The 12,766-nt window shown below is 45.4% G+C and overlaps 1 protein-coding gene across 5 annotated transcripts in view; it reads left to right on the top strand.

Moving 5' to 3' along the window:
* Trh (PAS domain-containing protein trachealess) overlaps window positions 1-12,766 on the top strand; it is a 450,481-nt gene that overhangs the window by 429,120 nt on the left and 8,595 nt on the right. For all 5 annotated transcript variants that reach the window (XM_077681612.1, XM_077681614.1, XM_077681615.1 and 2 more), the window contains 5 exons: window positions 2,439-2,528; window positions 5,763-5,928; window positions 7,041-7,159; window positions 8,653-8,956; window positions 10,647-10,794. In XM_077681612.1, coding sequence (XP_077537738.1) covers window positions 2,439-2,528; window positions 5,763-5,928; window positions 7,041-7,159; window positions 8,653-8,956; window positions 10,647-10,794 — 827 coding nt within the window. The remainder of the gene's footprint in view (window positions 1-2,438; window positions 2,529-5,762; window positions 5,929-7,040; window positions 7,160-8,652; window positions 8,957-10,646; window positions 10,795-12,766) is intronic.

Raw genomic sequence — 12,766 nt, 5'->3', positions numbered from 1 at the left:
GGCGTCGCAGGAACAGAGAGAGCTCGACTGCCTTACTCGGCTGCTGCCGGGCTTAGCTTGCGCGTCGCGACGGGCATACTGAGCAGCTCGAGAAGTATTCCTCGTCGACGAGGGTTGCAGCATCGGCGCTGCTGATTCTGACGCTACCCGCTCGGAGAGGAGAAATGGAGGCCCTCCGTCCGTGCCGAGTCTGTCCGATATCCTTTCTCTAAAGGCTTGGTTTGGCGCTGAGGGAATGGCTATGCAAATACGTGGCAGTTCAAAAGCCCTTTGGATTTCTTTTTCCGGTGTTTCGCACTGAGTGAGCGCGGAGTTTGTTGGCAGTAGGCGACTAAGGGATTTTAGTGCGAAAGCACTACTAGCCCATGAACATGAATTTCGGCTACGTTTGTAGGAAGCATCTTCTGAACCAGTTAAGGGGGACTCACCTGATGACATTATTATGGAACTGACTACTTCATGACCCATGGGAGCAAAAACCATCGTGCACAAATACGAATAGTCTTGTAGATCCACGAGAATGCTCCAAACCGTCTAGTTTGCCGATTTTGAAAATATGTCAAGTCTGCATTGAAATAAATAAAACTCTGGCTTGGTAGACAGCTAGCGCCATCTAGTAAAACGTAGTTAAACCAATATGTGCTTCTTGTTTACTTTTTATTTCGGTGAAAAATGATATATTTCTGAAATAAGCAAGCTATACCGTTAAGAACATTTTCATGTATATCCCAAAAAAATTGTATCGCTACACGATGGTTTTGAAGCCCGTAAGTCATGAATTATATGTCCCATAGGAATGTGATCAGGTGTGTCCCCCTTAAAATAACGAAAAAGAGCTACCGGAGCTGCCGTCAAACCTGTGTCTTCTCGGTTGGGGAGCCAAAGCCTTACCGACTACGGTCCGGCCGGAAACGAACATAACCAAACGTTGGACGGGATGTAGAGCGTGTTGTTGCAGATACGACCGTCTCACCTTGAGTGCAAGGGGTAATGATGTACAGGACATAGAAATTTGATACCAGAAAGAACTGTCTTTGCTACCTCAAAGTGCACCACTTCGCTTTTGAGGCTAGAGCGGGGTGCTTGAAAACGATGAGTTTTGTGCGGAAGTGTGCCCTAAGTTATGGGGTGTACCGTGGTTTCCGGGGTGAAATAGAAACGATTCGGCACGTTGCGTTGCAATGTGACTGGATCCATTCAATCCCACAAGGAAAACACATGCAGTATAGAAACACTCGGGTTTAAAGGCAATACACTGAAAAAAAAAAAACAAGAGGTTACTAACCGAACATTTGGATGCTGGTTGACGAAAAGTAGAGAGGGGAAAATATTGCCTAGGGCAGTTTTTTTTTTAAATTGCGACAGTATGCCCTTTGGCATAAGTTCCTACAGGTACAAGTTTACACCCGTTTCCCGGATGAAGTCCAGAAGACAGCGGTGGTGGGGCGCCCACAGCAATCGCTGAAGATCGGGGGGTCTCCCCGGATGCAGGCCTGTGCCGCGAAGGTGTTGCTACCTGTTACGAGAAAGAATAAATATTCATTTGTCGAACAATTTGTGCTGTCAACCTGCTGGTAGAAGCAGTGCTACAATTAATTAAATGAGTAGCACACATGGGTACACCAGGTGCTTTGGTGAGATGACACATATCATCATTCCGTTACAAAGTGGATGGTATTATCAATCAATCAATCAATCAATCAATCAATCAATCAATCAATCAATCAATCAATCAATCAATCAATCAATCAATCAATCAATCAATCAATCAATCAATCAATCAATCAATCAATCAATCAATCAATCAATCAATCAATCAATCAATCAATCAATGAACCAATCACGAAAGAACAAGTTTCACCAAGGGCAGAGCTTGATTATTCACTTTGTCTGGGAACTGCCATATCAAGATAACGGAAAGAACCTCTTTTTGATTACCTTGAAATCTTTGCGACGAAAGTGAAAGCTGGTACGAAGAGGCACTCAGGAAGATTGCGAAGATATAGTAAAATTGAACATAGGGCCTCGGCTTGCTTTAGACTCTTGCTGCCATTCTCTTTACGTCACAAGAAAGAAAATGAAAGGAAAAGGGGACTGAGAAATGCCAGCTTTAATGTTTCAGTTCCTGACCAAACGAGGCCTCTTCGCCCTTCAATCTAAAGGATAAGTCCGAAACATTTCATCTCCGAGTTCAAACAAACAGTTCTTCAACTTGTACCGACCACTTAACGTTGAAAGTGGTGCACTAAGTACCAGGTATTGCTAGAAAATAAGTCAACAATCAGCCGTGATGGTTGCAATGTGTTCCGTATAACGGCAGTTTTCGCCGCAGTGGGAGTGTTCGTTTTGTTGCATGTGTGCTATTTAAAGTGTGTATGGTGTGTATAGCTGACATTTGGTTATTTTCTCTTCCCATCCCTGTGTTTGCAACCTTGCAGTCACTAGATGGTTTTACCTTTGCGCTGGGAGCAGATGGCCGCTTCTTGTACATTTCGGAAACTGTGTCCATCTACCTTGGCCTCTCTCAGGTGAGTTCAAACCTCCACTATTGATAACTGCTCTTCGCCAACTCAAATGGCGCTACTAACACTGGTTATGCGTGTGTCTGGTACAGGAGAATGCTAGTATAATTTTAACCCTCCAGCATTGTTTCTTCAAGGAAACTGACACATGGTTTCTTGTCATTCTGTGGTTTGTACGGTGGTGTTCCAGGCGGCGTCTTATTTTTATTGAGGAGTTTTACAGTTGCGCGCGCGTTTTCATCGTTTTTGTTGTGCTGTCAGTAGTCTCGACTATTCTTAAAAAGCGGATCAATTATTATGGTAACCTAATGAATTGATTATATTCTAAAATATCTATCCATTGGGATGAGGCTACTGGCTTCGCTGCCTTGCAGATTCTGACTAAGGTGCCATAAATTATCATAAATTGTCAGGAATCGGCCAGCGCCGTAATAGTTTCCCTCGCGGGCGACTTCGTGTTGTTTGCTTCACCGCAGCGCAGAGTGCTTGCTGTGGAGCACCCTTTAAGGCAGGCCTCATGATCGTAGGACAGGAACACGATGACCAGTGATTGTCCTTGTCTTGCCTCTACTCGTGTGTAGCGTGTTTTTTCACTGTTTTTTTCCCCTGAACAGTTGAAGTTTTCCCTTTAGCTTCCAACAACTGTGCAACTAAGTGCACGAGAATGATAGGCCGTAACTGACCTTGCGGAAAGTTTAAAGAGGCCATGCAGACAAAACACAAGTTTGGTTCATTCGAAAGATTGCCTCGTTAGAATCGTACTGATACCACTTTTAACATAAACTTCGCTCAAATAAGCATACGATTAAAAAAAAAAGACTGCTGATGCGACTCACTAGCTCATTTCCCGCACTAGAACATGTGACGTCATATGCACAGCCGCGTGATTGGCTGAGACAGGCAAAAGCAAACGCAAGTTACGAAGGGCTTATAAGCTTGCAAAAGGAGCTATGTTAGCTTAAGTGTAATGCATGGTCATTTTATAGCAGGGAAAATGGTGGGTAAACAATGGAAGTTACGAAAGTACATGTAAACATATAAGTACCGGGGCGTAGGGCTGTTGGTATTGCGCGCACTATGCTTGTTATAGCTACACGGCAGTGCGGTGATTTGTTATTGTCACACACAACACTCGCCGATTGGCATAAGCGACATTGTCTTGCGTGACCATGTTTTTCGAACATACCGCATGTTTCACGAAACGATTATTCTACCGTAGTAAGGACAAGCCAGGTGCAAATACGGTCGCAAACAAAGCAAAGGTGGACAGTGGTGCGCAGCAATTCGGTGGCGCCATCTAGGCGGACTGATGGCAAACAAGGCTCCGCAGTCCGCTGCAGACTAACAGCGCACTTAAACTTCGCTTGAAGACCCTTCCTTGTGATGTCATGGCAGACGTCACGAAACTCACGGTTTGGCGGGAGAATGAATATTTTTACTTCAATTAATTAATTTCTCAGTGAATGAAGCATCGTTTGTGGCCGGACAAGCGCTGGGCGCCTTTTAAAGCACCACATATTTCGAATAAAACAAACTTGTATTTTGTCTGCATGGACCCTTTAAGGAAGTGCACGTGTCGTAACACAACCTCCACTGCTGGCAACTTACAATTGGCTGCGAACTGGTTGGAAAGAAGTCGGTACCAGGAAAGCAGTACAGAGTCTGTGCTCTGGCAAAGTTAGTAACGTAAAAGGTGACCATCTAAGAGAGACAACGAATGGTTTATTTGTCATTGTACACCGCATCATATCTTTAATAGGAACCGGCGGCACAATGACTGGTCGGTAAGAACTAACAATGCTCGACCGAAACAAGCTCTTACCCTTTTTGTATTAAAATGCTGCTTCATCTATTCTAAAAATTAGGGAGTAGGTAGCCCCTGATAATGTTCAGCTTCAACGAGACTTCGCTTTGGCAAGTCTTCTGCAAGCCTTTTGAATTGTATGATGGAAGGAAGAAGACAACTACTTCGAAAGATGCGGTTACGTTCAGAGCTCGGTAAATGGCTGGTAGTACAAACCAGGGAGGTTAAAAAAAAACCTCCTTGGTACAAACAAACTGTAGTGTGTGCTGTACAGGGTGCCTCATCATTATCGTACTGAATCGAAACATGTTTTACCTGAAAAGCTCACACACTCAAGCTCCAATTTCGCATGAAAGTTGTCTCTTATGGTCTGTTTTCAATTTATGTGGATGCTTCCGCTACACTACTGTGCGGAGTAGTCGCACCATCTGCCCGCGTAACGACTAAATACGAAGCGCGCTGCTTGCAACTTGCGCGTTTCATCTCTGGGTCAATAGAGGGTGCCACCCGTTTAGCCAGACGGGTTGCGCCAATGCAATTAAATCTGCAATGCAGCTAGACAGAAATCGATTTATATTTTATTTTGGAATAAATTAGGAACAAATTCTGTCAATATTCTTGGAGTCAAACAAAATGAACACTACAATGCGATTTTTTGTGTAAACTTTGAGCCTTAGTGTAAGGGGTTTAAAATGTAAGGGTTTAAATTACGTGCCACCGAGGTCGCACCGGCACCGATTCGATCCGTTCCCGAAATTCGCCTGTGTGTGTTAAGCGGCAGGCACACGAGTGTCGCGCAATCGGATTGACGATGCGGTGCGACACAGTATCTACTAGGGTGGACCGAAGAGGCCCATCCGGTGGTCTTCCAGCTGCCCAACCGGTTCTAGGAGCGGAAGACGCTTGCACAAACGTGTTCGTTTAGTGTGCAGCACTTTGGAGCCAGGTGCAGGGGTTTCGCGGCGGCAAAGACGAAGGCGTCCGCTTAACCGAGCGAGCGCACGAGCCACCCCAGCAGAAAGAAGGCGAATGAGCAGCATCTGACAGAAGTGGGAGTGGGAGGGCGGAACGCGCTGTTGAGGCGTCATTTCCCAGCGCGTCACCACGGCGCAATATGTCTCACTACCTTCTCCTCCTCCTCACATTTTCTTTGGCGCTCCTCCCAAGCTTCCGGCTCATCCGAGCCACGTGACATTTGTGCGGGAGGTTCAAACGCGATTTCCCCACAACATGCTCGGGGGCGGCGACGCGCTGCAAGGTAACGGCAGAGTAGTGCGCGCCACTCTGCGTTTGCCGATTACGCGATCACTTCCTGAAACGCAGCAGATATGAGCCGTGACCGAGAAACCTCAGGTCGCGCTGCGCACGAATTTCGCATTAGGGAGTGTAGTAATCGTTATGTGATTTTTCGCTGATATTTTTCCCCTTTACACCAGGTGGAGATGACGGGAAGCAGCGTATTCGATTACGTGCACCACCAAGACCACGCCGAGCTGGCTGAGCAGCTCGGCATCAACTTGTCCCAGTCTGTTTCCTCACCGTCAGGCGGCTCCGGAGGCTCGGACGACGGATCCTCGACGCCCAACTCCTTGGACAGGCCAGGTTTGGAAAACCACATAGTCTCCACTTGGTTACCGCGAGCTCGTAACGAGTTGCCATAATACACCTTAAAGCAGGTAATTTCGCCGCGGCTAATTTTAGTGCACCTGCTGAACTTTGATTTGGAGGAAATGCTTAGCTGAACAGAAGGTCTTCGCATTGATTTATAATAGTCATCTGAATGTGGGCTTCTAGCCCTTCATTTGAAATGAAGAGAAAACACCATTACACTGACTTGAATTCTTGAATTCTGCCAATCACGTTGCCAGGATACAGGGGCAGGTGGTTGATATGGACGCATTTCGATTTATTGATGTTGGGTGGGGTAGTGACTGATAAAGGCATTTCCTTGTGAGAGGGAGGCAAGTTAGCCGTCTGAACAGTTTGCCACCACGGTGTTATGTGGGGGCCAACAACAAAAAAGCTTGTAGCGGCAACTCTAAGAGACATCGGAAAAAAGCATAACAGGCAGCATACATAAGACATCTGCATGGTCGATACGCTTCAGTTTACCATTGAAATTAGTGCTTTATTTGAAACCATCTATGAACTTAGTGTTTTAATTGTGCACGATGCTATATCTACGCTCATATATTCAGAGCATGGGTAAGAATGGTCCTTTTATTGGGCCGCACATCAACAGCATCACGAAAATTACTCAAATGAGCCATGACCAAAACGCCGTGCTACTGCATGCAGATTGCAGGATTAGGTTTCGATAGTCGGGTGTGTATATCGGTGTTGATGGAGTACAAAACCGTTGATGTGCTGAATATTTATAGAGCGTTAATGCACCTAAGTTGCAACCAAATATCGTCTGATGCTCAAATACATCGCAATTATGAGCGAGAGTAAGCTTGGGAACTGTGATTTGGATTTTAACGCATACACCAGGTTTGAATAAAATTTATTCGCAGAGACTGTTGTGGCCAACTTTCCGGATGTAGTCTGTGAGTGGGCTTTGTTAGTAATTTCCGTCTTTATTAATGTTGCAGAAAAACGGTAGAGGAAAAGGGAGTTCGTATGGCCCTTGCTATTAAGACACACTTGGGCAGTCCTTTTTTAAGTGCCACAGTAAGGCTGTAACTCTTGTGATTTGTTCTACTTATTCGCAGCTCCGGTCATGACTCTCAGTAGCAGCGCAGCCTACAAGGGTCTAGAAAGGTCCTTCTGCGTACGCATGAAGTCTACTCTTACGAAGCGAGGCTGCCACTTCAAGTCTTCCGGATACCGGGTGAGTTGTCGTGGTACTGTTGCTATATATTAGTGTTGTAGTCGATGCATGCTACTACTAGCACTGTAGCGGTAGAGGGACGGCAGGAGCAAGCAGAGAAAAACTCATTTACACTCCATTTCGACAGCATGCTCTGGCAGCGTAAGCGTAAAGCTGTGAAATGGCACGGTCAAAAGCGGGCCCTTCCCCCTAATATTTAACTCATCGCATAAAAGCTTCCTCTTTGGTTTCTTATTCAATGAAAGCATTATACAGATCTAAACGTTGCACTCTACGATGCAGTATATGTCTGCTTTTCAGGAAACAACTGCTCCAGAGATAGCATGACTTGTGGACGCAGGCTCTGAGGAATGAATCATAATGTGGATAAAATTGCGTAGGAGATAAAGAAAGCACCTATCGTGTCGCACAACTCTCCACATGCCACAGCGATGCCAACATAATGTAGCCATGTCGAGGCGGCCTTGCCGCTGGCAGGCTGTGCTTCGTTACCCCTCAACTTGCTGCTGCAGGCTTGAAACGTGTTAAAACAGTGACTCTTCGTCATTTGGCAAGCACTAAAGAAAAATGTGAACAGTACGGGGGTAATTGGAGATTAATGGGAGAGGCCTTTACCCTGCAGTGGGTGTAGATAGGCTGGTGATGATGATGAAAAAAAAGTGAGGCTCTCTGTAACGCTGAGGCAGATACTGGAAGGAAGCGGCACGACATTCAGACAATATATCTTACGATATGTTGATTTGAGAGAGAGAGAGGTCTTTACTGTGGGCTGGAGAGGTCAGCACTGCTAGCGGCAGTACTTTATATGCCGTATGGAGATGATTACAATGCAGTGAGGTGGATGTGAGAGATTGGGAAGGCAACAATTAGTGAGAAAGCAAAAGTTAAATAGAAAATGACGCGTAATGAAATGCAGCAAGCAAAACTCTAAACTCTAAATAAAGTTCAGTAAAAACTAGAGCAAATAGTGCCGAGGAAGCAGAAAACGCCAAATGAAAAGGAGAAGAAAAAATACCCGACGAGCAAACGTGTACAGATGTAGCCTTGCGCGCAATTCAAGAATTACAAAATTTCCTCTAGTCCAGAATCCCTGAAAAAACGCAGCAAAATTTTTGTCCTGAAAGATGAGTCATTGTTGTTTATCCAAGAAAGAAACACAACTGAAGCCTTGCTCCACGTCTTACACGGGGTACGCTGTTGCCCGGATAGCAACAAATCGCGGGCATATACAAAACAAATTATGCAGTTTGCGCAATGAGAACCCCCGATAGCAGCGTGAACGGCGTGACATGATGACCGCATCAACTCTCACTACTAAATTTTTCTGATGTGGTATACCATGAGATTCCGTAAATATTTTACTTTTCATATATAAAGGGTGTGTTTTAATGCATCCCCTGCGCAAAAGCCTTTTGTTCTGTTCCTTCGGTGCGTGCACGCAACCCATTTACTGATGACCCAATTCGTTTGGCGATGGCGCCAACGTCTCGCAGGTGGTTCTGGTGCTGTGCCACCTGCGGCCGCAGTACTCGTTCTCCCCCGGCCGCTCCAAGCAGCCGCCGCAGATCCTGGGCATGGTGGCCATGGCCATCGCTCTTCCGCCGCCCTCGGTGAACGAGGTGCGCCTCGAGTGCGACATGTTCGTCACGCGGCTGGGCTTCGACTTCCGCATCGCCCACTGCGAGCCCCGCGTCGCCGACCTGCTCGACTACAGCCCCGAGGACCTGGCGGGACGCAACCTGTACACCCTCGTCCACGGACAGGACGTCCAGAAGCTGCGAAAGTGCCACGTGGACCGTAAGTGGTGATACGCATCGTTTTTAGAGCTATAGTCTTTCTTGGGCTTTCGCAGGGCAAAAGTTTGGTTTGGCTGTCACTATTTTCATCCACTCGCCCAAAGACGAGTGAAAAAAATTCTTGGACATGAGGTTATCTATTGGCAGGACCATTCGGAACTACTAAAACCGCTGCCATTACTCGTACGCGTAATTTTAAAGGTCTTTCTTGGGCTACCTGAACACAAAAATTTGGTCTGTTCATTTGTGCCTGTCTGTCAGTAAGTTCAACCAGACAGCTGGACACAGGAACAAATGCTTGACAACAAAGTATATATAGGTAGAACCATTGGAACAATCAGGCATATTTGAGGCAAAGTGTACGTGCATAACTGAGACTACCAGCATTCTTCAATACAAGTTGGGTTCGTTTTTGCGATTGCAAGTGGCAAAAACAAGGCGTTAGAAATGGTATCGAGGAGAGGTGAGATTAAAGCAAGTACTAAAACAAAAGTTGTCACCTTGTGCTGCTCTAAGCAGGGCAAAAACAAGAGCAAAACACAAAAGAGACGCTGTCCCAAGAGACGGCGTGAGAGCAGTGTGAATGCGGGGAAATTGAATTGGATTGAACATTCCTCAATAGCAATCATAGTGCAAAGAGCAAGGGGTGAGGGAAGAGCACAGCGGAACGAGGGGAAGAGAGAAAAGGCTGCTGCAGAGGCGGCAGACGAATATAATCCTTCAACGACATTTTCCGTGAAGCGAGGAGATACACAATATATTTTTTCCAGTATAACCGCTAGGTGCAGATTATGATACTGTATAGCACTGCCCAAAGGTTGCATCAGCTGCTGTGCAACCGCTGGTGCTGTGAGGTGGTTGTTTATTTATCTAAAGCTTTACCTTGGCAGCGGTTAAAACTCTCAAATGTCAATATCGGAACTATCTGCGTCTAAAATTATAGAGACAGACAAATATGCATCCTATTAAATTCGGATTAAGCACTTGTGCATTTGATTTTTTATTGTAATTATAATACTCGCACTTAATATTTGGCGTTACCATGTCGTCTGGCTTGGCCTCCTGAAAGCAGTTGTTTGGTACAGTAAGCTATCGAATGAACGGAGCAGTGTTATTGTTATTGTCGCAACTGCCGTTGAAGTGGAGTTGATCAAATCAGGATGCACAAGAAAGCCAAATTTCATTAACATTTCTGAGCACAGCTTCGTGGACGAAGCGTACTATTTGACATATGCCAACACATCTGAAGCTCTATTTCTGATAAGAACTTAGCCACGTGTGCCCTGCGTACTATGATTCCCTGGGCACTGGTCGATTGTAAGATGCTGTCAGCGGGATTTTTAAACACAGGTGCTGTTATCTGTTGCGGTAGTTTTCTGCATGTACTCTCTTTGTATGGCAGTGCACAGGCAAAGTTAAAAATAGGGCCTTTGATCTCGTGAAGCCTTTTTGAGGGCACACTTACGCAGGTGTCCTTTATTTCTTCAGTCGCTCTAAAATCATCTGTTATTTCCTGGGCAGTTTTGCAGTATACACATGCAAAATTAAGCGTGCTGTCTGCAGGTCGTTTCATTATTGTCGTTGTTGTCTTGTGTGCTACTTCGTACAAGTTGCCAATCTCCATGCAGTACCAACTAGCTTATACTGAATCGTTGATATATCAAGCCTAACTCGATTTCTCTCTCGTGCAGTGATGAACAAGGGCCAAGTGATGAGTGGCTACTACCGGCTGATGAACAAGAATGGCGGCTTCACATGGATGCAGACCTGTGCAACTGTAATATGCAACAACAAGAACTCGGAGGAACAAAGCATCATCTGCGTTAACTATGTGCTCAGGTAAGAGAAGACAGCTATCTTGTTATCGTTTTACAGCAACACCACTGTTCTGCAAAAGATGTCAGGTGTTTATTGTGTCCACTCCTGTGGCAGTATCATCATCATAATCAGCGTCTTCATCGAGCATTGCTTCTAACGAATGCTCCGCAACAACTACTTGAGCTGTCGTGAAAGTAGCGGAAGAGTTGTTAGTGAAATAAACTTTTACTTCATAGGCCAAATTCTAATTATGTCAATTCAAGCCAGATGATGCAGGTGCCACAAGGCAAGTCATCACTGAGAAATTAGTGTTTTTAAAGTTTTCCAAATATCACGCATTTTTACGAATGCCTAAAAAGGTATACTACAGACGTTTTCCTTACTATTGAAAAACTTTGATCATGCTCCTTTAAAGGGGCCATGCAGACGAAGTATGTGTACAAGCTCGTTCAACTTCAAAGAACAAATGGCCGTAAAAATATGGTCAAATCCTGATATATCCAACTCCTAGGAGATCACAAAACAGTTCGATATATCGATAATTCGAAATACAAAATATGCCCATCGTACGGCTATTTGATAACTCTGCACATCGCTGAGAGCTTTCCGAGATCGTGACGAGCGGTAGCTAACTGATTTGTTCCTGAAAGCACAAAAAAAATATCGAACACAATATAGTTACAACTGCACTAGATTTAGCACGAAAAAAGTCTGGGACCTTCCTGTGTTTGTTGGTGTCTTGAAGGTTATGGGACTGCCTTCAAGATTTTTGACGCCGTCAAAATGTGAAAGTCCGGCGCATTCATTGCGCCACCACAGTGACGAATCATGCTGAACGCTGACGCAAGCTCAGCTGCTGTAGAAATTTGGGAACCTCGTCAGGGTTACAATGATGGTCCGCTTCTCTGGCATCAGATGTTCGCCACTATCTTCAACTCGCTGCGATCCACCACAGTCTGCACCTCATCGGCAAGTGATGTGCTGTTGCGCCCTTCGGGATGGCTCATGGGAACGCTGACAGCTCTATAAATCTATTTTGGTGAAACAGTGTGCAAAACCAGGACACAAGAGAAGAAGACAACAACATGAGCACTGAGTATCAATTGAAATGCTCATTACACAGTGAAAAGGTATATTAGAGCGGGTGGGACCATAACAATAACGACGTATACATCACGTAGGACAGAACAACCACAGACTCAGCATTTGTCCAGATAAGCCACTTCGCAGTCCGGACATCCCTGGTTTACCGGTTGTGTCCTGGTATTGCCCGCTGATTCGCCACCATGAATCTGCAACAACTGGCTGAGTTCTCGACTCTTTTTAGCTTTATAAATTCACTGTCAACGCCGTCGTCTTGTGTCCGAACACTGCTCATCTGGAGCCGCAGTGAAGCTGCTTTGTGGAACCAGTTGCAGGAACATACACAGAGAATGCTCCAGAATGGGTAGGTTGCGCTACATTCGCTTTTATGCTAGCTTTGTCGCACATTATCCCCGTCAAAAGTTTTGCAACGTATTCCGAATGCCCCTGCAACCGACGACTTTTCTTCACCAGCCTCCACCCCCAAATGATGTCCGCCTTCGTCGTAAATCCGAATTTTCTCAATTTTTTCGCCACTATGGCGCCCAAATACATGGTACAGCACTGAAAAGAAAGCGAACATGCACCACGCTACATTATGTTCCCTTTGCCAACAAGACCAACTATTTGTAACTGCTCAAGCAGCAATCAAGCAAGTGCTGTTGGTTTCCTGTCATTCTTTTGACTTTTGCACCAATCCCTCTGCACGTTGTTGTTACCATGCATCGTGTTATCAGGAAGCTGGCGTGCAAGTATTTTATGGTGTGTGTATTCTGAATAGGTCATCGACCATTCAGCAGCCTGTTTTTATCTGCAGTGTATTGTCAAAACCACGCATAAGCTTATCTGCATCAGTGTGCGGGCACCACACAAATGGGATTTCAACTACAAACAGGATCCTTGCACAAGT

Source organism: Haemaphysalis longicornis, unplaced genomic scaffold (assembly GCF_048455015.1).
Source record: "Haemaphysalis longicornis isolate Haplotype H1 unplaced genomic scaffold, Haemaphysalis longicornis Haplotype H1 scaffold_8, whole genome shotgun sequence".
Taxonomy (NCBI): domain Eukaryota; kingdom Metazoa; phylum Arthropoda; class Arachnida; order Ixodida; family Ixodidae; genus Haemaphysalis; species Haemaphysalis longicornis.
The sequence above is the reverse complement of the archived record's forward strand: the minus strand, read 5'-3'. Positions and strand labels throughout refer to the sequence as shown.